This window comes from Drosophila montana, unplaced genomic scaffold, assembly GCF_035044405.1.
Source record: "Drosophila montana isolate Dmon_TW-CO22-7 unplaced genomic scaffold, ASM3504440v1 contig_3200_1, whole genome shotgun sequence".
NCBI lineage: Eukaryota > Metazoa > Arthropoda > Insecta > Diptera > Drosophilidae > Drosophila > Drosophila montana.
In genome coordinates, this window is record NW_026998080.1 from 7,542,336 (window position 1) to 7,569,773 (window position 27,438).

The 27,438-nt window shown below is 40.5% G+C and overlaps 7 protein-coding genes across 7 annotated transcripts in view; 3 read left to right on the forward strand and 4 right to left on the reverse strand.

The window, feature by feature from the left end:
* Positions 1-2,059: 2,059 nt before the first annotated feature.
* LOC135432294 (histidine-rich glycoprotein) lies at positions 2,060-4,686 on the forward strand. The gene is made up of 3 exons (XM_064687904.1): positions 2,060-2,089; positions 3,506-3,567; positions 4,296-4,686. The coding sequence occupies exons 1-3, from the start codon at positions 2,069-2,071 to the stop codon at positions 4,540-4,542; spliced, it is 330 nt and encodes a 109-aa protein (XP_064543974.1). The 5' UTR covers positions 2,060-2,068; the 3' UTR covers positions 4,543-4,686.
* A 1,763-nt stretch (positions 4,687-6,449) lies between these two features.
* On the reverse strand, positions 6,450-7,286 carry LOC135432087 (cuticle protein 1). Its single transcript, XM_064687561.1, has 2 exons — positions 7,158-7,286; positions 6,450-7,095 (listed from the first exon to the last, which is right to left on the reverse strand). Exons 1-2 carry the CDS (start codon positions 7,170-7,172, stop codon positions 6,619-6,621), a joined length of 492 nt encoding a protein of 163 aa, XP_064543631.1. The 5' UTR covers positions 7,173-7,286; the 3' UTR covers positions 6,450-6,618.
* Positions 7,287-10,685: 3,399 nt separating this feature from the next.
* On the reverse strand, positions 10,686-13,011 carry Lnpk (zinc-ribbon metal-binding protein lunapark). The gene is made up of 6 exons (XM_064686622.1): positions 12,853-13,011; positions 12,493-12,722; positions 12,256-12,388; positions 11,319-11,751; positions 11,067-11,264; positions 10,686-10,995 (listed from the first exon to the last, which is right to left on the reverse strand). The coding sequence occupies exons 1-6, from the start codon at positions 12,877-12,879 to the stop codon at positions 10,784-10,786; spliced, it is 1,233 nt and encodes a 410-aa protein (XP_064542692.1). The 5' UTR covers positions 12,880-13,011; the 3' UTR covers positions 10,686-10,783.
* A 136-nt stretch (positions 13,012-13,147) lies between these two features.
* LOC135431467 (armadillo repeat-containing protein 6 homolog) lies at positions 13,148-15,130 on the forward strand. Its single transcript, XM_064686620.1, has 2 exons — positions 13,148-13,621; positions 13,686-15,130. Exons 1-2 carry the CDS (start codon positions 13,505-13,507, stop codon positions 14,958-14,960), a joined length of 1,392 nt encoding a protein of 463 aa, XP_064542690.1. The 5' UTR covers positions 13,148-13,504; the 3' UTR covers positions 14,961-15,130.
* nopo (no poles) lies at positions 15,077-16,941 on the reverse strand. Its single transcript, XM_064686621.1, has 7 exons — positions 16,750-16,941; positions 16,478-16,693; positions 16,068-16,421; positions 15,931-15,988; positions 15,746-15,865; positions 15,490-15,681; positions 15,077-15,422 (listed from the first exon to the last, which is right to left on the reverse strand). Exons 1-7 carry the CDS (start codon positions 16,863-16,865, stop codon positions 15,180-15,182), a joined length of 1,299 nt encoding a protein of 432 aa, XP_064542691.1. The 5' UTR covers positions 16,866-16,941; the 3' UTR covers positions 15,077-15,179.
* A 1,161-nt stretch (positions 16,942-18,102) lies between these two features.
* Positions 18,103-27,438, reverse strand: part of 5-HT1A (5-hydroxytryptamine (serotonin) receptor 1A) — a 77,521-nt gene continuing 68,185 nt past the window's right edge. Inside the window, exons 9-11 of the mRNA XM_064687123.1 lie at positions 22,107-23,039; positions 20,662-20,783; positions 18,103-18,858 (exon numbers count right to left, since the gene is read on the reverse strand). Coding sequence (XP_064543193.1) covers positions 20,685-20,783; positions 22,107-23,039 — 1,032 coding nt within the window. The 3' untranslated portion in view covers positions 18,103-18,858; positions 20,662-20,684. The remainder of the gene's footprint in view (positions 18,859-20,661; positions 20,784-22,106; positions 23,040-27,438) is intronic.
* Positions 21,486-22,078, forward strand: LOC135431797 (RING-box protein 1-like). Its single transcript, XM_064687125.1, has 2 exons — positions 21,486-21,601; positions 21,668-22,078. Exon 2 carries the CDS (start codon positions 21,672-21,674, stop codon positions 22,020-22,022), a length of 351 nt encoding a protein of 116 aa, XP_064543195.1. The 5' UTR covers positions 21,486-21,601; positions 21,668-21,671; the 3' UTR covers positions 22,023-22,078.

Here is a 27,438-nt window from a genome sequence, read left to right on the forward strand (position 1 = left end):
GCTGCAATGCAGCCTGGGCCCTGGTTGAGGGGGTCGCCCTGCAGTCTATGGCCAAAACACACTGGCCTACATATGCATGGCCACACAGACAGCAGCCCAATCAGCGTTTAACAGTTCGGTTTATAGCAGTCCAATCAAAGATTAACAGTGTAGTTAACAGGAAGTCGTAACAGCAGCAGTAACAGAATGCTTGAGGAGGTCGCCTTGTGGTCTATGGCAAAAACCAACTAACCTACATATGCAAAGGCACACATACACAGATTGGTCCAAACAGCACGTTTAATTAACAGCAGCCCAATCTATGCTTTACATTTCAGTTAACAGCAGCCGTAACAGAATGCAACAGCTGCTGTTATGTCAAGTTGTCGACCCATAAATTGCTCATCAAATGCCCATTAAATCGACTGCGTGTGATGCATTTGATGATTAGTTTTAAAAGGGTTCGAAATTGGTTAAGTAATTGCCCAAAAATGGTAATAAAAAGAAAAATAAAAAAATGCGTTTTATTGCAAATTTTTGGTGTTGCTTATGTTAAGCACACGAGCCGTACGTGATCGTGATGCCCCCCTCTGCTTGACAGCGACAATTGTGACCCATTTACATTTACAGCGTTTAATTGACACGGACAGCAACAGCAACAACAACAGCAACAGCTGCTGTTATGGCCACATAACAGTCAAGGTCGTCTGCGAAGATGCTTTGGGCTTGATATGCTAGGGATAAGCTTGACAATTTTTGTGGTTGTTGTTGCTGCTGTTGCTGCTGCTGCTGCTGCTGCCGTGACGTTCACTTTTGTGGCCGAAGAAGGCAGTTAAGCGATACATTCAATCGCAATATGCTTTATGTGCCAGTTGATCATTCACATGGAATAATTTCAGAAGAGGTTGCAAACAATGCGATTATGACATTAATATAATGTCATTAATATAACAACAAGCAAGAATGCTGCCATCGGGTACAACCGACTGCCTAATACCCGTGCACAGTTCAATATCGTGACAGTTTTGATGAAGATATATTCATTTGATTCAATATTAATATATTTGTTTATGGATCGATCCTTTGAGTTCTTCTGTTCTCTCTTAATTTCAAATGTGGCCAGTTTAGCTATTAAATTGTGATTCATGTATTTCCTTTTTGAGGTAAAAAGGTCTATGTTGTTTCTTTTCTGCCAATATCTAAAGAATGTATTTTCAAACCAACAAAGTAATTATATATATATTCTTGATCAGGATGAAGATATGACTTGATCTGTTAATTAATTGTTAATGTTACTTTTCCTGAACCAGACTCTTTAAATACTCGTTCTCGTTATTGCATGTCCATAATTTCTATAAATATCTATTTTCGCATTTTCTATGTCTTCCTTTCCCATTTCCATTATATCGATATTTAGCGATTGTTACTTATTCCAAACATGAGCATCTCCCAAACGGGCAATCCCCACTCGAGCATTCCAGAAACTTTATGAACGAGCTTAATAATTTGTATTGTGTGACACAAAGTGAACAGAGACAAACAACAAATTTTGCATTAAAACTTGCCGAGTCAAAGTTCGATTGTCTATGTCAGGTGGAGACAACAACGACGTCCACTTTTTTAATGTGACTTCATTTTGCAGCAGCAACTGATGCGTGGTTGCTGCAGCCAACAGGCAGCTGCCCCAAGTTGTTGTTGTTGTTGTTGTTGTTACTATATACTGTCTTAAGCAACAACAACAACAGGCAGACCTCTTGGTTAACCAACTCGTAAAACACTTAACAGTGCGCTGTTGTTGTAGCTACTGTTATTGTTGCTGCTGTTATTGCGGCTGCTGTAGTTGTTGTTGCTGCTGTTGTTGTCGCTGCTGCGCGCATGCGTCACGTATGCTTTTTACATTGGTCGTCGCTGCTGTCGCTGCTGCTGCGGCTGCCGTCTGCTGCTGGCGCCTGCAATTGGGTATAAAACGGATGAGCCATTGGCCATTGTTTATCAGTCATTGGCAGACATTGGCAGTGCAGCGGGCATTATCAGCAGCAAAAGTCGAGTTTAAACGCGTTCGCAAACTACAAAAAAAAACAACTTAAATATGACCGCTCTAAGAGTAATCGTAAGTGTGCCCAGCTAAACCAAATAATATCAACAAGGACTCACGTGCAGTGTGCAAAAACAAGAAAAAAAACAAATATTACATAATCGTGAAAAAATTGGCACAGGCTTAAAGCTGTATACCGAAGCTTATATAACACGACTTACATAAACATAAACCAAAGCCTTGCCTGACAACTGTCGGCATTAAGTGCTCAGGCTAAACAGGCCAAATTGATCTTAACTCAAACAAATATCGCACTTCACACGATTTCGGCGTTCAAAATCCCAGCTTTACAGGCGCCAACATTTTCGTATTCAAACGCTTTTTTTTCATAGTTAGTTTGTAATTTTCTTATTAATAGAAAGTATTTTCGTTTAGTTTATTTAAACGGCTCAAGTTGCTTTAATGTTTTGTAATTTGGGCCCGTCGCCGTTGCCCTTGGAGTTGGCCAAAAAGCTGCCATTGCGCTATTTACTCTAGTTCAGTTATTGATTTGGCCTTAATTGCAATTGCCCAAAATTGTTTGCCATTAAAAGTAAAGGTTATAGGCAATATAAAACAAACTTGCATAACTTTGTCGTCGTTTTGTTTTATACTACACCTTGATACACTTTTGAATGTTAGATACCCTGTTGATACCCTGTAGTTTTGCGGCAATCTCTTGCACATGCGTGCACGACTTGCTCAGGGAAGCCTTCTAAGAAGTACAGCTGCCGTCTTCTTAGCCTTTTTTAGCTAATTAAAGCTATTAAAACTAGATTTTTCTATCTATTAGTTCTTGCATTACAAATGTTATAAGAGTAATAAATATTACTTAGAGAAATTTTAGATATTTAAAAGCGTTCTATAAATTAGGCTATATTTTATTTAGTCGCTAATTAAAATGGTAGATTTATTAAGATTTTAAACATTTATTAGGCATAAATATAATTCGTATATATTTTTGGATACATGAAAAGTCTTCTATAACTCCTGCCATAAATTATCGATAAGTATCGATTTTGAGATAACATTGAGAAGGAATAATAAGAGCAACTCCTAGACGGGCACTCCCCATCATTCAAAATAAAAACTATATCATTAATATCATTTAAAATATCTCTAATTTTATATATCTTTTATGTATCGTTTATTATATAAATATGCATGGTCTTTCTATTGTGAAGCAAAATAATTGAATAAATAATAGTCTCCGAAATCCATTTCGGAATATATAAACAATTAAAGAAATCGAACAAATATAAATAAATAAATATATATTGACTAGAATCTTGTGAGCTGTGCGAAATGCAAAGTTTTTATATTAAATCAATTCAATTGACTTTAATTTAGATTCAAGTATTGATAGAAAAACTAGCAAATCGATTTTCTATTAAAAAACAGTTTCTAGGTGTTAAAAGATTGTTTGTTTATTTTTTTCAATTCTTTTCACAGGTCTTTGTTGCACTTTTCGCTGTGGCTTACTGCGCGCCCAGTCCCGGCTTCTTTGGCAAACAGTAAGTGAACCATAAACCATATACGATAAACCGTAAATAGTATATTTAAACCGACATATAAAACGTTTCCCGTGTTGTGCAACTAACATTGATTTTTTATGATTGGTTTTTGTATGGCTTTTTAAACGCCGACATTTAAGCGTCATGAATTATGGATTCAATTACGCTCGAAATGAAGCAATCAATGCAATCAATATATAGAGATAGTAAAAACTTGCGGGCCCTAGAGCCGTTGAATGGGTTTAGCCTGTTCGTGAATGAGCTGATTTTGTTGCTGTACATCGTTCGATGTACGGACGCGATTGGCAGCCAGTGAACCCCTGTGGCAACGCTTAGGAATTTCACAGGCGACGCTTAACATTTAATTCATTATAATGCACACACATAATTGCGCCGCTTAATTAACAATTCCGAGCATTGGTCTTGTGCGGCTCTCGGCGCTGGGGGATCTCCTGTGCCAAGTGGCAGTGCGACGGGGTTCAAGCAACTGCCAAGACGGCTGTTAAACAAGTCGAGCTGACTGAGTGCCAGCTATTTAGCTATTTAGCTGATTAGCTAATAACATTGAATGCCAATTATTGTGTGTGTGTGGCTACCTTACCACCAGCCCAACCCCATTCCCCCCAATCTCCTCCAGTCGTATCATTAGCCCAGACATATATCACTTTCATTTGCTTTCCAATTGTTGCCTGTGTCTTGAACTTCTTGTCCCTCTCCCCAATTCCCAGTGAACACCACACAATTCATGTGCCCTATAAGGTGCACACGGTGCATCATCATCATGTCCAGAAGATCGCCGTGCCGGTGGTGAAACATGTGCCCGTCTACAAGGAGGTGCATGTGCCCGTCTACAAGGAGGTGCCCGTCCATCATGTCCATCACGAGGAGATTGTGCCGGTGCATGTGCATGAGGACCATCACGATTATCATCATGACTTCCACAAGGGCTGGAACTCGCTCTCCCATGGCTGGTAAAGCACACACGCACACACATGCGCACACACACACACACACACCCACCCAACACAACTTGTTTGCTTTGTAAATATCTGTACAATGTCTTAAGTTTAAAGAAAAAACAAATGTCTGTAAATAAAAGTGAGATTTTTTGATTATAAACCTTTTTGGGATTTATTATAATTTTTGACTGGGCAGCGTTTTTTTTGTTTTTTGTTTTTATGATATAAGTGTGCCTGGTTTTAATTTGCAGTTGCACTTGACCTTGGCCACCGCTGGCCGCTTGATGTGGCCGCCGTTTTGCAAGAACGACTTTCACAAAAGCGGCTCGGGGTCAACTAGCAACAGCAGCGGGCAGCAGCCAGCTGCCAGCCAGCAGACAGCCAGTTGATCACCTGTAAAGTCCGCTCCTTGGGGGAACTGGTACTTGGCTTCGTTGTAAGCTGATAGCTTCACTCTGGGCGTGGCACATTCTCGACGCATGACAAGGTTTTGGGTCAACCTATAAATAAATAAATTACTTTACGATATTTTCTTTTGTTAATGGGAGCGAAGTTTTTTTTTTTGACAATCGATAAATATATTCTTTCCAAATATAAATATTTTTTAAATTCTAACGGAATTCGAGATTTGCTCAGAATGTCTATAGAATTTTGTTATATTTTTGTAAATGGAATTCGAAGCGTAGATTTCAATGATCGGTTCGAGGTTCAGGTTAAATGTTAATCAAATAAGTAACACGATAAAATTCTATTCTATTCTTAAATTCTTTAGGAATTCAGATGTATTTAAGCAGCTTTCAATATATTTATATTTTTGTAATTGATTCCAATTGAATCGGTAAGTTATGTCGAGGTTCAGCTAGAATATTTATTAAATATATATAAAGATACTTAATCGTTTTCTCTTATATATATATATATTTAAAATTCTACAGGAATTCGGGATTATTTAAACAGCCTCCAGTCTGTCTGCATCGGAGCTTGATACTGGCTTATTGCATTAAAAGGTGACCAATGGGCGTGCCACATGACAACTGTGGGTTCAACTTTTCAAACGAGTATTTACTTGATTTAATGATTCAAACTAGAAACTTAGACTCTTTGCCACACGTGTCAACTAAGCCATAAATCAAGTTCGAATTCAGCTTATTATGTACTGAATAGACAAAGAATCCAAACCGGAGGCAATAAACAATTGCAGCGAATTATAGCAAAACTCAAGGAACTTTGCAGGAGTTCTTGGCATAGAATTTGTTTTTATAGTAATATACAAGAATGCTGAACTAAATGAACGTTAAAAGTACAAAAATCTATACTATCTATCTATCTATACTCAAGTCTTTAAAGTAAAATTAAATTTGGTGCCCTTTACATGCACATGTATTAACAAAAACTTCCATCAAATCTTCCACCATAATCTTCCATTATCAACAAAGATCTTCCGTCAAATTAGTTTTAAGTATATAACAGAAAATTCCTGACTAAATTCTTTTAAGTGTGATGAAATCCAAAACATATTAAAATGTTTTTAAAAATATACTCATATATTCTTTAAAGTATGATAGAAGTTAAAATGAAAGTATATAACTGCAAGTCCTAAAATATTAAACTAAATTATCTACCGGATTCTTCTAAGAAAGTACAAAATTCTCTACTAAAGTCGTAGATATGTGATGAAATTTTGAACCCTTTAAATGTAATACGTGTACATTATATTTACTTAAGACAATCTTCCATCAATATCTTCGATCAATACCAGATACTTCTAAGCAACCCATTCAATCAAAAGTCCAACCAACTTCCATTGATATAAATAGTTCTTAGAATAAATGATCTGCCAGTATACTCAGATATAGAACCCTTTAAAAGGTTTATATAGATAGCACATTAAATCCAGGCAACTTTAGTTTATATGACCAACATGTTTTTTTATTGACGCCAACAACAGAATTTCAAAAGTTGAGAACTAGGCAGCGTTAGGAGGAAGCTAAATAAAGGAAAAATGCGTGTGATGAGCGTGTGGACAGATCGCGTAGAGTGTGGACAGGACAGTGTGGAGAGGCGCTTTGTGTGTGTGTGTGTGTGTGGCTGCTTAGTTGCAGAAGGGGAAGTTGGGGCACTGATGCGGCGAGACGCCGGCGGGATACAGACGCTCCGTCCAGCCGGGCAATGGTGGTGCGGCGACAGGTGCAGCTGCATGTCCGGCATTCACATCGCAATAGGGATAGTTGGGGCAGGTCTGTGGATTGATGCCAGCTGGATATTTGTCGCCGCCGGCGGAAGCGGCTGGTGCCGCATTCCAGCTAGGCTGTGGCTGCCACTGTTGCTGTGGTTCCTGCCACTGCGGCTGCGGCTGCTGCCAGTGCTGTTGCGGCTGTGGCTGCCACTGGGGCTGCGGTTGTTGCCACTGCGGCTGCGGCTGCTGCCACTGCGATTGTGGATTGTGCAGGCGCGCGTTATCACAGATGGGAAAATTGGGGCAGTCCTGTGGATTCACACCGGCGGGATATTGAGCAGCTGGCGGATGCTGTGGCTTGGCCAGAGCCAGCGCCAGGCAGGAGGCGAGCAGCTGCAGGAGCACAAAGTTTCAGAAGAGTTGCAGCTTAACTTGATGGCGCGGCAGCTACTCACCAGCTTGAAGAACATGTTGATTATTATAATCCTTGCGGGTCTGTGTGTGTGTGTATGTATGTGGTTTTGCCAATTGGACTATAAAGTCGTGTTTGAACTTAAACTTCCAATTGGGTTCCTGGTCAGCGCTGCACTGTGGGACAAACACGGCCGTCAGCTTGGCTTATATAGCCGAACAACAGTCTCTCTCGCGTTGACCGGCTAGAACCGAGTCTCAGACTCCGACACCGTTGGCTCGGTTTCACTTTCATTGGCTGGCTGGCTGGCTGGCTGGCAGATTTGGTGCGGCATTGGCAACTGCATTTGCTGCTGCTGTTGTTGTTGTTGTTGTAGTTGACTGATCTCGCGCATATTTTGCTTGATTGGCCCAACAGATTATTATTAGAGTCTTTGTTGTGCGCGCGAGCGAACAAATAAATCGAACGGCCACAACAGACACATATGCATGCCCCTACTTACATGCGATATCTACACACATATACATATATGTATATATATGTGTGTGTGTGCATTTATATCAAGTTACAGGCCGTCATTAGCAATAGCAATGAACTAAGCCCCGTTCGCATTCTAGCCAAAAATAAAAAGATATAGCATATGTATATATTTGATTGTCTTTTGGCTTTCGGCCCACTTGGCGCGTTGGCGTTTTCCATTTTGGCCAAGTGCCTTTTTTGTTGTTTCTGTTGTTGCAGCCTCTCAACCCTTGCCACATATTGGCGCTGTCATGGAATCTGTTCGTGAATCACTTTATTTGTGCCGCAGGTTTCCTTGTCGTGCCGCCAGCAACACCTTTGCCATCGACAGCGCCAACGCGCCTTGCTCTTGGCTCCACTCACACACACACACGCACACACACACACACACACACACAGGCCCGGAAGGGGCCAAGTCGCATGGAAACTGGTTTCGGTGCAGCGAACTTGCACTAGTTTCCAGGCACTGCATGGACCAGAGCCCGATCTAAGCTCCGATTCTAGGCGAGGGATGGGCGTTAAGCAATTAAAATTTGGCTTTCAATTTTTCAAATAGCTTAAATATCTTAAAACATTGTTTGGCTACCAAATGATAAGAACTTGAAAAGCTTTTAAACCAAAATGAGATGGTTTAGAAAATAAAATGCCAAAATGTGATTAATATATGTTTGCTTAAGCAAAAGTTCCTAAGGAAGGACAACACGTAGTTAAAAAGTCGTGAGGTTCTTAATTTGATTATATTATTAAATACTTGAGTTTCATTTAATCGAATTGATATTTTAATTATAAGTCAAATATACAATTGTAATAGTTTATATTATAAAAATCGCTACCAACTTAATTGTTTCTAATTGTTTAAATGCAAATAATCAATTAATAATATAATTATCTTTTATAATTAATATGTATAATTAAGTTTTATGGCAATGGGCTTGTTTGAGCTTGAATAATTATTAAAACATAATAATATACCTAATTGCGCTTAACTTTCTAATATTCATTAATTATTTTTTGGGAAACGTTTTTTACATTTAAATTGAATTTTTATAAAAATTGTCTCATTTACAGTTTAAATACTTTATATTATAGATGTTGCTCTTAGTTTTGTAAAAGTAATTTCTGTTAAAGTTAATGAATTCAAATTTGAATTTAAATTTAAATAATTATATTAGATCATACATTAGATATTAGGGCTATCTTTTATTGTACCTATCTTATAATATCTTTATGATTGAGGAACTGTATTTAATTCAAGTGAATATTTTTATAATAGTCAACTTAATAAATATTATATATAGTATTATATTATGCTAACTATTAGAACTAATTGTTTTAAGCTTTATTATATACATACTTATTATATAAATATAACATTTATAGTTAATTTTATAGAAACGACAAGTAATTTCAATTGATATCATTACTCAAATTCAAATTAAAACTTTGCTTTAATTTGTACATGCATTATAATGATATAAATCAATAGCTGTTCACAGATTTATCAAAATATAAATCCATATTATTTTTTTTTTTTTTTTTTTTTAAACGTATACGAAACTGATAATTCTACAGTTAAGTCTAACAAATGAGACAAAAACGAAAATGGGTTGACTTTAAAAACCGATCTGAGAGATCAATTGAATGTGACCTCCGCAATCTCCTCCGCACTCGAACTCCTCCAATTCTACGTCTCATTAGAGGACGCCTGGCAAGCACTTCTCTAGTGTCTTAATCCAAGTCGGACTAGTAATATACCTAAAGTAAACTCTTGCCAGCCCTAGTTCTAGCAGGTTTTTGTCCAGCTTATGCAAATGTTGTTGCATATTGTCGCCAGAAAAACACGCTGCTTGTCGAAGCTGTGCCGCACACGCATGCGCTTGACCAATGCCACCGAGAACATGGCGCACGCACCGACTTCCTGGCCAGAGGCCTACGTCACACAGATCAGATTGGGGCAATTCAATTACGAGGCGTACAAAAATGCGCTGTCACACAAATTATGAGCTAATCAGGCGGCGGGGCAGCAAGCCAGCCCAGACACACACACACACACACACGCACACATTTGCAACAGATTGTTGAACGTGGACGGGTGACGGTCAGTGTAGCCAATTCAGCTATTTTCCAGCTACATTTTGGGTGTTTTTAGCTATTTTTGGCTAGCCTAATATGTGCTCAGCAAGCTAGCTCAGCTATTTTTAGCCATTTTCATTGAAAATATTGATTTCGGCTAGATTTTTTAAAACGGCAGTTGGCAACACTGGCGACGGCGGCCAATTGTTGGCAGCGTTGTAACAGATTTAGTTTAATTCTTATAATTTGTGTTTGCAACTGCCGCCGCCGGCAGCCATTGGCCAGGAATGTGCGCGGGCGCGGCTGCTCCACTTGTAGGTGGCTGTGCCGAGTGTGGTGCTGGTGTTGGTGTTGGTGGTGCCGCTGGAGCTGGAGCCGAAGCTGGCGGCTAATGCGAATGCGTTACGTGGCGCGGGCGCGCTGTAAGCCGATCTCGTTAGCCTTGATCAATGGCCCGGAAAAATAAAAGCCAGCGAAATTGAAATTGTTGACCGCTCGCATAATGCATGTGTATGTAAGTGTGTGTGTGTGTGTTTGTTCTCGCGCTTGTTGTTGTGCCTGATATCTCAACTGTCGTGTTTGCCTTTTTTGTCACATTGGCGCGCATTTGAAATTATTACGGCCATTAGCTGTCGCCTTTTTTATTTTTCGTCTAGTTTTTAATTATCAATTTCCTTCTGCGCTGACGGATAACACTTAACGGGGCGTATGCCTTAGGTGTGTCATGGAAAAGAAAGCGTATTTGCATACAATTTGCATATTCAAGTTATTTTTTGTTTTTGTATTCAATTTACAATTTGTATTTCAAAACATATACTCAACAATTATTCAGAAATTCTTGTTTTCTTGTTGTAGATTTAAGCTAGTGAGTTGGGTTTAGTGACTAAATTGAACAAAAATATTCTAGAGAAATAATTGCTTACCAACAAAGTGTTAATTAATAATAATTGTTAACTCTAAGCACAATAATATATATATATATGCATAAATAAGTTGATTTTATTTAATGCTAACGCTTCGCGTAGCCTAAAAACCTGTTCATGGCGCACTCGGCGAACTGTTTTCATATTCAAAAAACTATTCTTTTGCATCAGTCTCGCTGGCATCAGCATCGCCAGCCGCTGTTGCAATTTCAGTCTCCAACACATTCGTTGCAGTCATTGTGTTAACAACAGCATCAGTATCCACATCAACTTCCATATCAGCTTCCACATCAGCCTCACCCTCCGCATCGGTGTCAGTCGTTGGCAAGTCTTCGTGCAGCGCGCGGCGCACTAAATGCTGGTTATCTGCAGGTTAAATATAACATGCATTATTAGACATAACGGTTAACAAGAGCATAAACTGTATGGTTAGTTACCAAATTCTTCATCCTCATCGTCAGATGAATCGCTTTCGGTGCTGTCATTGCCTTGCAATGCGGATTTCGGCGTCTGTGGATGCCCTGCGTTTAGGGATAGGCGGGGCGCCACGGGTCGCTCCTTGCGTGCCGGATTAAGTACACCACAAAAGGCGCAATGAAATGTTGTATACTCATATTCCTCCAGGGGTAGCATGCCTAGAATCAAACGTGATATTGAATTGCATTTAAGCGAAAAGAGCCGCATCTCACCATTATGCCGGTGGCACTCCTTGCATATCATGCCAAAGCGATTCTGCGGACTGTCGCCTACAATAAAGTCCACAATGCGATCCAATGCGCTGCGTGAGCTCTCATCGACCACGGGAAAGGGCGTACGCCTGCGCAGCTCCTGCTCAGCACGCAGCTGCGGCGATGATAACAGTTGAACTTGCGACGACATGACGCTGCTATTTATATTGTTGTTCATATTCCGATAGACGCCCGTGTAGGGCGCCAACATGCGCTGCTGCTGCTGCTGATGTGCGACTGGAGCTGCGGGTTGCGGCGTGCGCTGCAGCGAAGATGCGTTCGATCGATTCAGATTGTTGCTACTCGGGTTGCTACGCGACGTGGTGGACAGCTGATTGCTGCTGATGCGATTATGCTGCTTATCGCCAAAGCGCTCAAGAAGATTCACTGCCACCTGCCAAAATGATAATTATAATTATTGATAGTGATAGTCGTTATCAGGGCTGCAAAGCCAAACCAATCTAAAACCAGATTTGCAATTTTTGACTCAAATCTAGAACTAGATCAATTGCCAGAAGTACAGACTAACCGAACCCAGAAGGGAATCAAGTCGTTTACAAAAATTAATTGGCTTTAATCTAAAAACGTTTGATGTAAACTTATTAATCATTGGACTTATCTAACTATATTTTAAAGGTGTCCATTTGAAGCAGAGATCAGATTTAGCTTCTATGTGTGAATAATTATAAATTATTTATCCAAATTAAGACCAATTGATTAATTCAAATGTTGAAAATAATTGATAAGCCAAGATTTCAACCAAAATCTAGATTCATTCAAGGATTGTGTTAAACCGGATATACGCAGTGAACCTGGAAACTGGCGGTAAGCTCGAGCCGTAAGCCACCGACTTATTTTTTAGTTTGCAGCCCTAGTTATTATTGCCTGGACTACGTACCTTATAGGTCTCTTTGTCCATGACCTGCTCCAATATCTTGTTTTTCTTCTGCTTCAGCTGGGCCAGCTTATCGCCATTTTTGTTGAGCTTGCGCTGAAAATACCACGTAAACATTTGACGCAAGACAACAATGCTGAAAAACAATAACAAAAATCACTTGTTAAGCATGCCGCTTTCGGTGTAATGAGATCATCAATCGGCTGGCTTTGTTTTTTTTTTCTTTTTTTGATTACTCACAGCACTGGGAACAAGAGCAGCGGCACCAAGTACATGATGCGCTCCTGCATTGTTGGCGGGAAATAGAAGAAATACCATAGCGCAAAGCCAACGATATATGCGCCAATTGTGAAGCCAACAAAGTTGCTAACAAAGCGCCTTTTGCGCTCCTGCGTATTGATCACATATTTTTCTAGATCTTGTATCTGCACTTGCAGACCCTCCAGAACAGCAGTTGTAGATTTTTCCTTCTATAATTAGAAATGCGTACGTATGTAAATGTTTTTTCTATGCATATGTAGTGCATATATGTGCACAGCGGCGCCCTCGGCGTCACTGGCTTATTGGTAATTGCAATTAGATACGTGATATTGCACTTACCCGAAATTTCGATAGAACAAAACCCATTTTATTTATTTTAAGTATAAGATGTACTAAATTAAATGACGCCTACTTAAATTTAAAAAATGTAAATATTAACTAATTTCGTGCCGTGACCCTGCTTCTGGTTGGGCTTGTTGATGCTGACTCGATATATCGATACGGCTGAAAAGTTCGTGCAATATTTTTGGCATCGCATATCGATAGTTATTAAACTAAACATTTTATTTAATTTTTTAAATGTGTTGTAAACTTTAATGAGATTTCACCGATAAGTAGGCAATTATGTACAATTTGAAACTATTTTGGATCAGTATTTTGTAAATTTGTCGCTTTAAAACACTTGTCGATTATTATTGCAGCCCTGCGGGCATCACAACAGATGAGTTACAGTTGCGCATTTTACAAAAGTAAAACAGTTAATTGCACACGAAATAAGAGATTATTTTCTGTGATAACTACCCGTTTGTATCTAAGACGCACATGAGCTGATTTCATTGTCTGCATTTAAGACTGAAAACAAAGAAAACCTGCATTTTTGTTGGGGAGCTGTCTTTTGTGTGGGAGTTGTTGCGGAACAAATTAAAACACGAAAGACGCAGATTAAGCCAGGCAGCTGCAGCATTTGGAGTGAAAATAAAATAATTTAATCATGGCCAAAATGATTTCTCAAGAGACTTTCGACGATGTTGTCCAGGAGAATGTGGTGGACTTCTCCATGAGCCCCACAGAAGCCAAGGAGGAGACTATAAAACAATTTGAAGCACAGGTGCGTATTTGCATGCGTCATCCAATTAGATTTTACTTAGTTGAATGAGTCTTGTTAACCTCAGGGCATCAACCTGGCCAACATTATCAAAGATTTGGCCATCAATGCGGAAACGGGCAAGCCCGTTATTAACGAAACTGTTGACAAAATAACAACGCACATTAACCAAGGAGGCAAGGATACGCAGCAGCTTTTGGATCTGCTTTCCGTCCTGGATGTGGAGTGCCAAAAGTCGCTGGCACATCGTGTGCTCGCCGGCAAGAATGGTGCACACAATGTGCTTACAAAACTACTCAACCAGGCGCTGACCGCCGAAACCCTGCCAACGACGCTGATATGCAAATGCCTGCAGGCTGTGAACAGTCTGACCCACAAGCAGCCCGATATATTCGATGCCGAGGCGATGGCCGTTGTGCTCAAGCTATTGGCACTTAAGGAGCAGCAGGATATCGTTTGTCTGACGCTGCAGTGGCTACAGAAAACGTGCGTCATGCACGAAATGAATCGTCAGAAGATTTTGAGCACCAGTGCCCTGAAGCTATTGAAGCCGCTGCTAGCCAAGGACAGTCCACGCGTGATGCGCGAGCTGACAGCCGTTCTGAGGTTTCTAGTGCTGGACGATGACATACGCGTGGAGTTTGGCTGTGCGCATGAGCATGCGCGCCAGATAGCCAGCGAAATGCTGCTGGATCTCGTAGAGCTGTTGCCCGCCTACGAGGATGTCAATGTGCTGGCGGATTTGCTGCTTACCATCGGCACGCTGGCCGTGCGCCAGGAGCTGTGCCTGGTCATTGACGAAGCCGGCGGTCTGAAGCACATCTTCCATATTATGAGCGAGAATCTGAAAGCGGACCGCTTAAACTGTGAGGCCTTAAAACTTTTACGCGCACTCGCCGGCCATGATGCGGTCAAGGCGCACATAGTGCAGCAGGGCGTAGCGCCCATTATTAAGGAGCTGCTGGACACGCATCAATCCAATGAGAACATTGTGACTGCCGCCTTTGCCTGCATAACAACGCTTACCCTGCGCGTGAAGGAAAACAGCACCGCCTTCTTTGACACGGGCATTGCCGAGATTATGGTCGAGGCGCTGCGCATGCATCCCAAGCACAAAATACTTCAACGCAACGGCGCCTGGGCTATACGTAATATGGTTTCACGTTCGCGCAATCAATGCGAAACATGGCTATCCTATGGCGTTGAAGATTTGCTCAATGCGGCCATGGTGGAGCATCCATCGGTGGCGCAGGACATTAAGGCGGCGCTGCGCGATCTCGGCTGCGATGTGCAGCTGCGCGAGGAGTGGACCGGCACGGCGGAAAAGAAAATTGCCGCATAGAAGGGGACCATATATTTCTACTTTTATATTCACTGCTAACTTATTTCCATACACACACACACACACACAAACTCGAAACTAACGCAACAGCACAATATTCGGAAGCTCACACAAGGTTCATCTATAAATTCATCTATATATTATGCTAACAAACTATAATTCGAAACTGAGGCAGTCTTGGCTTAAACACTTTTGGCTTATAACAACAATTCGCACTGGCTACTTGGTTAGCTTAATGTTGCGCAGCGTGCCCGCTTTGAGCCGCAAATTAACTGTCCTAGACATCGACGGCTGACTGCTCGTTGGTCTTGCTGCTGCCTCCTGTTCCTCCTCCACTGCACGCTGCGCAAATGGATCTATCTTCTCCGAACCGCCCATGCCGTTGAACGCGAAATTGGCGCTCATTGTGGCAGCCGAACTGGAGCCGCCCAGCAGCAGACGTGGCTTCTTAAAAATTGAATACTGCATGGGAGTAGAAGATGCCAATCAGTGAGTAGAACACATCTATACCTAAATACACTTGTATTACCTTTTCGCTAAGATCACTGTGGGTTTTACGTATAACGCCTGTTGCCATGCTTATGCCAGCGCCGCTTTTAATGGGCGATATTTTGGTTATGCCCATCTCTGGCGGCTTCAGCAGATGTGCTAAGCCCACGCTGCTGGACTTGATGTTCAGGTAGGGTGATGTCGATTCCTCTATGCGCTTTATGTTCTGTTTCTGTAATATGCAAACGTAGATAAAGCTTGCATATATTGTATTTTCAATATATCTGTGTACATACGGTTGTCGGCGAGATGGTGCTGCGTCGCTCCTCGCGCTTCAGTGCCACAATGTTGGTGTTTAGGCCCAACGAGTTGCTGGATGCATCCAAGTCAATTGGCTGACTTTGCAGGTTTTTAAGCTATTTGGAATGTTGTCGAAACATTTAGGTCGTTTCTTGTACATTTCGCACGGTAGCTAGCTTACCTTCTCTTGCGTGCGATAGAGATCGCTCTCTAGATGTGATATTTTCTCCTCCAGGTTGCTGCAAGGGCAAAGATTAACAATTTTTTTTCTATTTTTTTTTTCGATTCTACGTAGAGCTTCGAGTTTCTGCCTCTCACCGCTTTGAGTCCAGCTCTCTGCGCAAATCATTCTGCACCAGTTTAAGCACATTGCGCAGCTCCGTCTTTTTGGTCTCGCACTGCCGCAGCTCACGCTTCAGCGTGGACACCCAATTGGCCAGCACATGCGGATTGGCTTCGTTCTTCAGCAGACGATCAGCATCTGCGGCGCCGGCTGACAGTATGGCTGAAACGCCTTCCATTGTGTGTATTTGTTGTTTTAGACTTTTGTTCTCCTTGCGCAGCTCATCAACAACGCGTGCATCGTTTTTAAGTATACTTATTTGCTCCACATAGCCGCAGATTACGAAATCTTTCTTTTGTAGCTTCTGCTCCAGGCCGGCAATTGTTTTGCTGCAATAGAGGGGTTTATTAGGCATTTCATTGGGTTGGATAGCATATGAACCTACAGGCACTTTTTCTGCGTGTCCTTTAGATCTTTCATTTGCTGTTCGATTTTGTTATGTTCCTGCTCCTTCATTTTCATGGCTAGATTCGCATTGTCCAGCTGTTCCTGCAGCGAGCCCACGTCGATGCGACTCACGTCCAAATTGGCCAGATTGAAGTAGACACGCAATATGTTGCGTGTAGTGCACTTGTTGCGGCACTGTGGACACGTTTTGGAGCTGTAATTTGCCTTTAAAATATATATTTGTTGTTTTTAAAGGCGACGCCAGCTTACCGCTCCAGCCATTGCATGAGGCAGTTGTGATGAAACATGTGTCCGCAGATGGTAACGTAAACATCATCGGAATGCGTAAACAGTTCGGCGCATATAACACAATTTAAATTCAACATACTTAATAAACAATATAATACATGGGATAAAATGAAATGTTTAAATGGCGAAAAAACTAACACACAGCTTGCCAAAGGTTTTCGCGCGGCTTTATCAAAAATCAGCTGTTGCGGCAGCCAGCTTCAAGTGAGCTCAAATTTGCGCACAGCCAACTTCAAGTGAGCTCAATTTGTCGCGCAGCCAACTTCATGGTGGTCGACCATAGTCATGACAATTCAATGCCTGCTTTTAGGCATAAGGCCATACTATTGGTTTGTGTCTTGGCTGGCGTGTCCGTTACGCAAATTCAAAAACCATTTAAAGTTGCATGAAAGTTCAATTTTTATTTTAATTTGCAGCCAATGAAATTTACAGTAATTATAGTATAGTATTTGTTGCTTATTTTTGTTGCAGTTCAAAGTTTGACATATTTGTTATGTATACCAGGCAATAATTCCTACTAAATGCGCGCCAATTTGTTTTTTAACAAAATCATTCAAACAAAATAAGGAAATTTATAGATTTTACTCTATGCAATTTTTTAATAAGTGTAGGTGTTACGAATTATTACTTGATATAGAACAATTAATGCCACCTGTAATACTGCATATCTATTGAAAGTTTTTCTTGGGTTTATTTTGTTGTTGATATCTAGTTTAGTTAGACATAGATCGGTAAATTCTTAAAATGCTAGTTCAAGATTTCTTTTTGATTTTAGTTATGATTTTTTTTTCTTTTTAAATAGTTTGTTTATTAGTTAGGGTAGTAAAACATTTGATTTCAATTGTGATATTGTTGTTTTTCGTTCACTTAACTCGAGCTTTTTAACTAGCATATGTTTTAAGTATATTGAGTTTTTTACTTGAAGTTTATTTATATTAATTTTTGTATTTTTTTTGCTAATTACGTTTTACCCATTTTTCCCGAAAGTAGTTTGCTTTTCAATAATACACGTGGCTTGTTGCTGACTTTTTACATAAATATGCCACCATTTTTTTGCACCCTTAAGCAATTAATTGTTAATTATTAATTTAATTTAATAAATATGCCATATTCAAAGAAATCCATGACATTCGCTACCAACTTGCTTGGCATTAAAAATACAACAGTTTTTTCTCTTGTTTTTTTTTGTTTTTTTTTTTACATGTAATTTAACTAGCATTTTCTTTAACAATAGGTTTAAATTGCATTTAAACATTTACATTCAATTTATCTATATGAATAATACAATAGGCAATTAAGCTAATAGCCAGACAATAGTTAACAAATATTTTAGTTTTAACTTAAATTCTAACTGATTTTATACACACTTAACATAACGCTCTAGTGGGCTTTGCTATATCGTATATATGGTATATATAGATATAGATATAGATATAGATTCAGTATGCTCGGGTTCAGTTATAACGATTCCAAAATGCCCTATGCCAAGCTTTATTAACTATATTTTTTAGCATATTTAAATTTATTTACTTAGTTCTAAAATGTACACGAATCGAAAGTTTTGTTGCATAGTTTTTTTTTTTGGAAGTAAATTTCGCTAGAAATTTTATTTGTTGCTTATTTACTAAATAATTCTAAATAATCATAGCTAATTAATAACAATTTCGTATTTTGATTACACAGTTTGTTCAACTTTCGTTTTTTCTCTGACCACAAAAAAAAGCACAGTTTCCAACAGTTTCTTGGCCTAATTACAATCTTAATGCTTCGTTCCTTAAAGGTCTTAATTATTTGCATAATTAACATTAAATTTTAAACACATTTAGCTCAACTTATTTACACTTATATTGTATTTATATTTATTTATATATATTGTATTTATATTTATTTATCTATATTTATCTGGTTCGCTGCCTTCTAGCTACTATATCATTCTTGGTATACATGCTTCTTGTGAGTCCTGGTGTTCTTCTTCTTCTTCTCCTTCTTCTTCATCTCCTTCTCCTTGTATTCTCTTTCTTCTTATTTTGAACGAAGAGGCAAAATCTCTCGCCCTCTTAGCAGAAACGCCTGAAAAATAGTTGTTGGTTGCACAAATCTCATTAGTTAAAAGTTTATACTCTTCTTTTTATAGGCTATTATAATTTTGTGATGAATTATGTAACGCATGGAATATATTTTCGATATTTATATATATTCGGTATATATATTCTTTATATATGTTCTTTATATTCTTCATCAAAAGTCGAGTCCATATACCCAAAGCAAGTGTCTCAGTTGTAAAGCTTTTCATATTAAACTTTGCATAGGTCGCGTTTCTTTCCATTGCAGACAGTACAAAAGACGTGTTTCGATTTTTCGCAAAGTCAAAGCTTCCTAGGTGGAAAGTGCGATTCTAATACTGTGAAAATGGTACCCTCAAATATCTAGACATAGGTCGAAATTTCCCACCCCCATAACTCGGCCAAATCTCATCCGATTTTCACGAGGTTTGGCTTTTTGTTCATTGTCATGAAAATGTTACCCTCATAAATTCTATATAGACATAGGTCAAAATTTATCGCCCCATAACTCGGTCGAATCTCATCCGATTTTCACGAGGTTTGGCTCCTTGTGCATGGCTTGACTTTCAAATCTCTTCATAAGAAATTAATGAATACGTGTTTCAGTGGTTTGGGGAATTTTGCCCGCAACAGTGGTAAATTGGCTTACTGTCCGATCGGTTTCATACTCATATAGCTCTAGAGGAAGAATCGGTTGTTTTCTGTTTCCCAAAATATTTGCAATCACGGACTTCACACTTCTCAGCAATTATCTGCAAAACCATAGCCCAAATTTATTAAAGGGTATTCAGTCTACGGCATGCACAAGTTTCTCCTTCTTTTTATTCGGGCATTCAAAACTTCCGCAAATGCAAAACAGAAATTTCTGTAAATTAATGTTACTTAATTAAACTTGTTGGCAATGCGTAAATGGAACAACTTTAACTGCTGCCACGGCCAGCTGGCTCGGAGCTGGGCAACTGCTCAAATGCAAATGGCTAACTCTAGCCGAAGGTCTGGCCTGACCGGGCGGGCGGCTGGCACGCTTTGAAGATAAGCCTACGACGATGTGCGGCATAATTCGAATGGCCCTTTCGGCGCCCCATTAGACGTTATCCGTTCGCCGCATTGCAATGGCCAACTGATTTTAAACGGTTTTCGCATGCAGATGACAGCACTGATAAAGGGATGGGGAAGGGGGTGGTGGGGGTGGTTTGTGTGGGCTGATAAAACTTTCACTTTGGCCCACAGAATTTGAGTGGAATGCGACGAAACTTTGCCCGTGCTTCATGGCTAACAAATTGTTTCAAGCGTTGCAAGCCATAGAAAACTGGCAACAAAGCGTTGCCAATTCGAAGCTGCGAGTGTGTGGGTGTGTGTGTGTGTTGGTGTGTGTGTGTGCCAGCGGCTGTTTCCCATGGCCAGCGTGTCGTGTGTTTTGTAAAATTGGGCGCCCAAAGCGAAGACGACGACGACGACGTTGACAACGAAATTCAAAACACTTTGAACACTGCAGCAGCAGCAGCAAAACAACTGCAGCAGCAGCAGCAACAATAACTGCAGCAGCAGCAGCAACAGCTCAAACAAATGCTAAGCAATATCAATTTCGGTATGGAGCATTGCAAATTGAAACTTGTGAGCGCGAAATTGAAAAAAATATATTAAAGAAAAATAACTGCAAGAAATAGAGAGAAATTGCAATTGCAATTGGAATTGCATTTACAATTGCCAAAGCGGCATCAATTTCCCTCAGCTTGTTCAATAATAATTTGCAGTTAAATACAAATGTTTTTTTTCCCCTTTTACATAATACACACACACACACACTTACCTTCGCCTCTTCGCATGCACTATCTAGAGTTTCCCGCTGCGATAATGCACCGGTCGGTGGCCGCCAAAGAGTATGCGCTTGAAGGCCTGTCGGAACTCGGGGCTGAATATCGTATAGATGACCTGTAATTAAAAAGAAGTTTATCGTAAGTTTCCCATTCGAAAGCTTCTTTTAAAATATATAAATTGCTTTTGTATTTGGTTTATAACAAATGAAATTGAATTGATTTTGTTTTTGGGAAAAAACACCAGAAATGACGTGAAAAAAGCTAGATTCGCAGCATTGTTAAGCACGTGCCTGCAAAAAGGACGCTTACGACATTTGCATTTGCACGGCTCGTTAGAAAAGACTTTCCCTTTTTTCTTTTAAAACGCCAAAACTGAAGAAAGTATCTAAATTGTCAAAACTGTTAAGCTGTGTAAAGCTTGACCAAATATTATATACTTTTTGCTCTTCAAAAAGCTATAACTAACTAAAAGTAGCTCATTTACCAACACTGTTAGATTTTAGGGGCTGTAAAATAAGCTTTTTTCTCTATGCGTTTTCATAAAAAGCTTATTTGACAACACTGTTAGGCTGCAAGGTCTGTAAAAAAGAAACTTTTCGCCTTTTCACTTCAAAAAATCCAAAACTTAAGTGCAAACAGCTAAATTGTCCAAGCTGTTAATCCCAATGGCTTGAAACAAGCTCAAAAAAGCTAAAAATTGCCCCATTGACAACACTGTTAACCAGTGAAGTGCTTGTGAGATAAGAATTCAGTGTTGTTTAAAGATGTAATTTGTCAAGCAGTACTAAATATCCATATCGATAAGTGCTGATAAGCGAGACAAGTTTACAGCAATCTGGCAACTCTTTGACACAGCTCGATAGCTTTCTTTCAAATAGACAAGCTCAAGCTAGGAGCTGACAACGCGCAAAGAAAATAATACAGAAACTGCGAGTAAGTTGCAATAGATGAAATGAAAGTAAATTTAATACAAATGAACACAAATAAATCATAATTTAGCATTATGAGCGCCGCAGATAACAATGAGAAGCCAACAACCAGCAACGCAGCCGCAGCATCAGCCGCGGGCGGGGGCATGGATCGCAAGCGCTTCAATGTGAAGAAGTGGAACGGGGTCGCGCTCTGGTCCTGGGACATTGTCGTTGACAACTGCGCCATTTGTCGCAATCACATTATGGATCCGTGCATTCAGTGCCAGGCGAATCAGTCGACCAACAGCGGCATCGAGTGCACCGTCGCCTGGGGCTCCTGCAATCATGCCTTCCACTTCCATTGCATATCGCACTGGCTGAAGACACGTCCCGTCTGTCCGCTGGACAATCTCGAGTGGAACTTTGAGAAATATGGTCGCTAGTGCCTTGTAATGTTCCCCAAATGAGCGAAATGATAATATAAATGTCTGTGTGTGTGTGTATGTTGGTGTATATATCTATCTTACCGGATTCAGCGTGGAATTAAAGTAGCCCAGCCAGAGGAAGAGGGAGGCGACGCTGTCGCTGATCTGGCAGGCGGCGCAGAGCGGCATCGTCAGGGCCATCACAAAAAATGGCAGCCAACAGACGACAAAGGCGCCGGTGATGATGGCCAATGTTTTGGCCGCTTTCCTTTCGCGTTTCGCCTCCAGCGTCTCCTTGCGCTTGTTCACCTTCTGCATGGGATTTGCTATGCTCGACAACTGCTGCGGCGGCGCCGGGTGTGGATGATGTCCCGGCTGATGCTGCTGCTGATGTTTGGTGCGCGGTTCGGGTGTTACCGCACCGGAGGCATTTGCCGAATTGCTGCACAACGGATGCGCCTGGTTGCAGCTAGTCAACGTGCTCGTCTTTGCTGTCATCGGTCCGGCGGCGGCGGCGACGGCGGCCCCTTGTGTTCCAATGGCTGGCGATGTTGGTGTTTGCGGCGATATTGCTGATATCGATGTAATTGTTGTGGCATTCGATGTGCTGGCGCCTCCGCCGCCGTTGCTGCCGCCAATTTTAACAGTTTTTTGTAGCTGCTGCATTTGTTCCAACTGCTGTTGCAGCTGCGGATCCTCGAGCACTTCAACCGCGGCGCCACCATTCCCATTGGCCTTGCCCGTCGGCGTTGTTGCTGCCGCTGCCGCTGCTCCTGCTGCTGATGTTGCGGTTGCGGTTGCCACTGCCTCATCCCCATCCTCCTCCCGCTGCTGCTCGTTCTGCTGCTGCTGCTGCTCGTTATCCTCCTGCTCCGCTTCGCTGTCCGCTTCCGTTACATTTACTGGCTGAGCTCCAGCTGCTGCTGCTTTTGGTTGCTTGGCGCTGCTGCTGCTGCTGATGCTGGCGTGCTGCTGATTGGCCAGCGCCACCAGGTGCGAGACGGTGGCTATTTGGCTGCCCGATGTGCTGGGCACCTGAAAATAAGAGCAAGTTTAAGCTGGTTAGCACCTGCAAACTGATTTTGAATCACTTCGACACCTTCATCCTCATTTATTTGTTAACTATGATGTATCGTCAAATGGGTTTGGTTTCAAGTTGAAAACGTTTGACTTCTTGGTACCCAAAGCATAAATACTGTAGTGCTCCATAGGATTTATCTTTCTATACTTAGTAGTTGCCAATTTCAGTTGGAGATCACATTTAGCCCGCAAATTCTAGGTGAAAATATCTGACAATGTTTTCAGTTAAATGCGCAATTATAAATCAAAACTTTGGTATACTTTTGTAGAGGGTATTTATAATGTGTAAAGCATAGAAGGAGACCTGCAGCCACGAAGTATATATGTATATATTCTTAATGGCATTCGAGTTGATATAATCATGATCGTCCCCCTCCGTGTGTCCTCCTGTTTGTTTTTAGTCTAGTCTTCTAGTCTTGTGACTCTCGTCTTGCAATTTTGCATAGGTTTGTCTTTCTATTGCAAACTGTACGTATGTCGAAATTTAACTTGTTTTTTTAGGAAGATATTATGACCAAACCCAGTATTTCCTAGATTCACTATGCTGCTTATATATGACCCAAGTCATATCATTGTATTTTCTCTATGGAAAAAATCGATCGGAAAATGATTTTTTATATGGCAAAATACTCTGTTAACTGTTATTTTTACCCAACTCAGCACTTACGAGCTTGATTATTCTCATATCTGCCAATCCGTAAGGCAAAGGTTTACAAGTGTATTAAATCTTCGGTGTGCGGCATAAAGCCGTCAATTCTCGCTTTGTCGCATATTCCAATCAAAACCTAGCTTCAAGAACGTGCAAAAGGCATTGAATTGGTTCGTAGCGTGAATCGAACCAGTTATTTCTTTTCTTGTGGCTTGCTGTCATGGTTAGCAGTCAATTTCATTTGCCAAATTAGCATTTCAAATCTGTGCTCGCCACACACACACACACACTCGCATAAATCACAAACTCCAATTGCATTCATAAATTTATTTAGTGCTGTGCACCCTTCCCCTCCCCCAACACATACCCGCACAACGTGCCCCCGCCACGCCCTTTGGCTCGTCAATTTTCATGGGCTTTTTATGCCACACAGTTGTGTGGTTATAAATTTTCCAAATAAATAAAATCGCTGGGCAAATATTTATTTACGTTAAGCTCGTTGCGCCAGAACCCCCCGCCACGTCTCAGTTTTGGCCACGCCCATGCTATTAACCCACTATCCCACAGGCAGGCAGTTAGACGGACGGCCCACGACGGCAGTCAGTCGTGGGTTGGCGGCACTTGGTCAAAAAGGGCTACAACAATTTGTCGAGACTTGAGCAGAGGCTGCTAACGGCATGTCCTAGGCACTAAAATTCATATAATCACCTGTAATTTGAGCCAGCAGTGTCCATGTCCATGGCCACATTATGTGCAGAAGCGTAAAGTGCTAAAATCAACTTTTATGTGTTATAAATTTTGTCCACCCACCCCGCTCTGTGCGAAAGACGTACGAGTTACTGCACAGGTGGCGCGCGCGTTTCTTTTGCTAGAGATGGGATAAACAACGATGCGTGCTGCGATATCGGTTGCGTGTCCCGTTTCGATAACTGGCAACTGACTGAGGAGTTCGATAACAGCTTGAAGTGTATCGAAAGTGGAACTTTTCAATTATCTTAAAGAAATGTGCTTATACTGGCCAAGATTTGATCAGATTGGATATAAAGTATCCTCATATCAGAAAGATGTTATAGAAAGTGGAAACTTGCTCCTTAAAATAACCTCAAAGAAATGTTCGGAGAGCTTCTTCCTTTCAGTTTATAACTGCTCGTTGAGTATCGAAGGGGACATTTTGAAATTATCCTTACGAAATGTGCTTAGCTTTTAAATAAAGTTGGGCTATGATCTTCGATTAAGAAAGCTTATAAAGGGAGTTTATTCTTATAGTCGACAGCTGTTAATTCTTTATACTTTTCACAATTTGCATTTTATTGCTGTGTTAAATATGCTTGTAGATATGCTGAGCGAAGACAGCTTATAAACATTTGCAAGATTTTAGCCGATAGCTTCTAATAAAAAGTTTCTAAAGGGATATTTATTTTATCTTATATATTTTTAATAGCCAGAATCTGTTTAAAAGTCGCTCAAATTTGTCACTTCTTTCAATGTGTTTAACTAAATCATTTCCCAGTCCTATTTCAATGTCCGACTAAGCCAAACATGGATTTCGGCGAATTCACTGAGCGGAATGTTGGAATGAAATAGGCGCTTAAAGGCTTAAAATATGTGTCCCTCTTTTTCTTTGTAATAAGAGTAAGAGCTTGTGAAACCCGGAAACTCGCACAGATATCGCTCGTCTCTAATTTCGACTTGGTCTCTTTTTGGGAGCCTGCAGACAATTAATGGGCCGCACGGATACGGCGCCAAATGAATTTTATGACTTTGATTCCATAATATATTGCTGGTTGTTATAAGCGTGTAATTGATGCGGTGCCTTTTCCAAGCACAAAGCAACAACAACAACAGGAAAAACATTTAAATTTGTGGCGCAAAATGAAAAATGCATTTTCAATTTGCCAACAATGAAGAGAGAGCCAGAGAGAGAGCGAGAGAGAAAGAGAGGGCAAGTCAGGAACCACACTGGCCATGTCAGTAAAGAGATATACGTATAGAATTCACAATGGCCATTGGCCAAATTGTACATTTTCACACAAAGGAAGCGAGAAGCAGCATATGTAACCTTAGCTATGGCCATTGTCAATGCCAATTGTCCGTTGTGTTCGTTGTCGGAGCACAAACAAATGTTGCAGCAGTGTTCGATTTCGTTTTGGTTTCATTTCGATTCGATTCGATTCGATTTCTTCTTTGACTGCGAACAGAAGCATTTTTAATGTTGCCGCACGTAAAGCAAATCAAAGCAACTGCAAAACGGTCGGCAAATCCAAATGCGAAACGTATTTTCACATTTACCGTCCGCAACAATGCGAATAATGAGGGCGCGTTCCATTGGCTTCGCTCACGGTGTGCGGGTGTGCGGGGGCATGGGGCATGTTGAATATGACAACAGTTGGAGAACAGTTGAAAAGTTGCTGCTAAAACTTGAAGATTACGCATACGCCGCATGGGCCAGCTGCAAGTTTTTGCCCGGCAACTTTTAATTTGAAGTGGACTGCGTGCGCGGTCGGGTGGGGCTTTGCAAACACGCCAAAAACCAAAAACCGAAAACCAGAAGCCAGAAACCAAAAGCCCTAAACCAAAAACAAACACAACTACAAGCCGAAGAAGTCAGCCAAAGTGTAACAAATACACCACACACACACACACACGCCCAGCTAATATTTTATTTATGTGCATTGACCACCCCTACTTCTCCAGCGCACACTTTGACTTATTCGCCGCAGCCCCCCGCCCCCCCTACTCGGCATGCATTTAAGTGAAGTGTATATTTGTTTCAATTTATTTTGCAGGCACCACTTGCGCCTGCATTGACTTATTGTTTTTGTTTCCAATTTGTTTCAGTGAGTGTATTCTTAATAGCCCTGCACGCGGCTTATTAGCTTTGCCAGGCGCTTTGCGGGGTTTAGTAGAAGCTACAACTTCCATTGGGTTTCCTGCAAGTGCTTAAGTAATTGTTGCTGTTAAGAAGATTAACGGCAGGGATATATAAATAAAATAGATATCTCAAACAAAGCGCAATAAAAATATATAAATAAATATACAGCATGTTTGAGCACTAAAAGTATTTTACGTTAAAATATTGCAAATAGATATTGACAATTTACAATTTTATAGTTAAATGACACTAGTTGAGAATTGAACTAGACTAGAAGAACTAGAAGCCAGTGTTGTGTAGTAATCACAATAAGTTTGCAGCTTCTAAAACAGCTTTTAAAAGCACATGAGAGCTTTCAATGAGCTTCGGGGTTTGCATAAAACCAGAGTGTAAAGTTTAATAAATACTTTGGAACATGTTTTAAAAGCTTTTCCATTTACAAAATAACTTCGATTAAGCCTTAAGCTTTAAGCTACTTATATTAATTATGTTTAAGCTAAACACTTGACAACACTGTTCTAACCTTTAAAGATATAAAAGCAAATACTGAAATTTCTTTTTGATTTTTTTAAAAGCTTTCAACACTCACTTTTATTGCCAAAATCAAACTTCTCGCCGCCTTTTCAGCTGGTGTCATTTTGAAGAACTACGCATTGCAATTATTTCTGCAATTTTAAATGCAATCTGGTTTTTGATTCATGTTCAATTAAATGCATTCCCAGTCGTATTAAAACGCAATTTGTTTTTGTTAAATTGCCGTTTTATCGTCTCGGGCTTTTTGAGTATTCATGTATATACATATATAGAAGCTGCGGTGCAGTTTGTGCTAACAA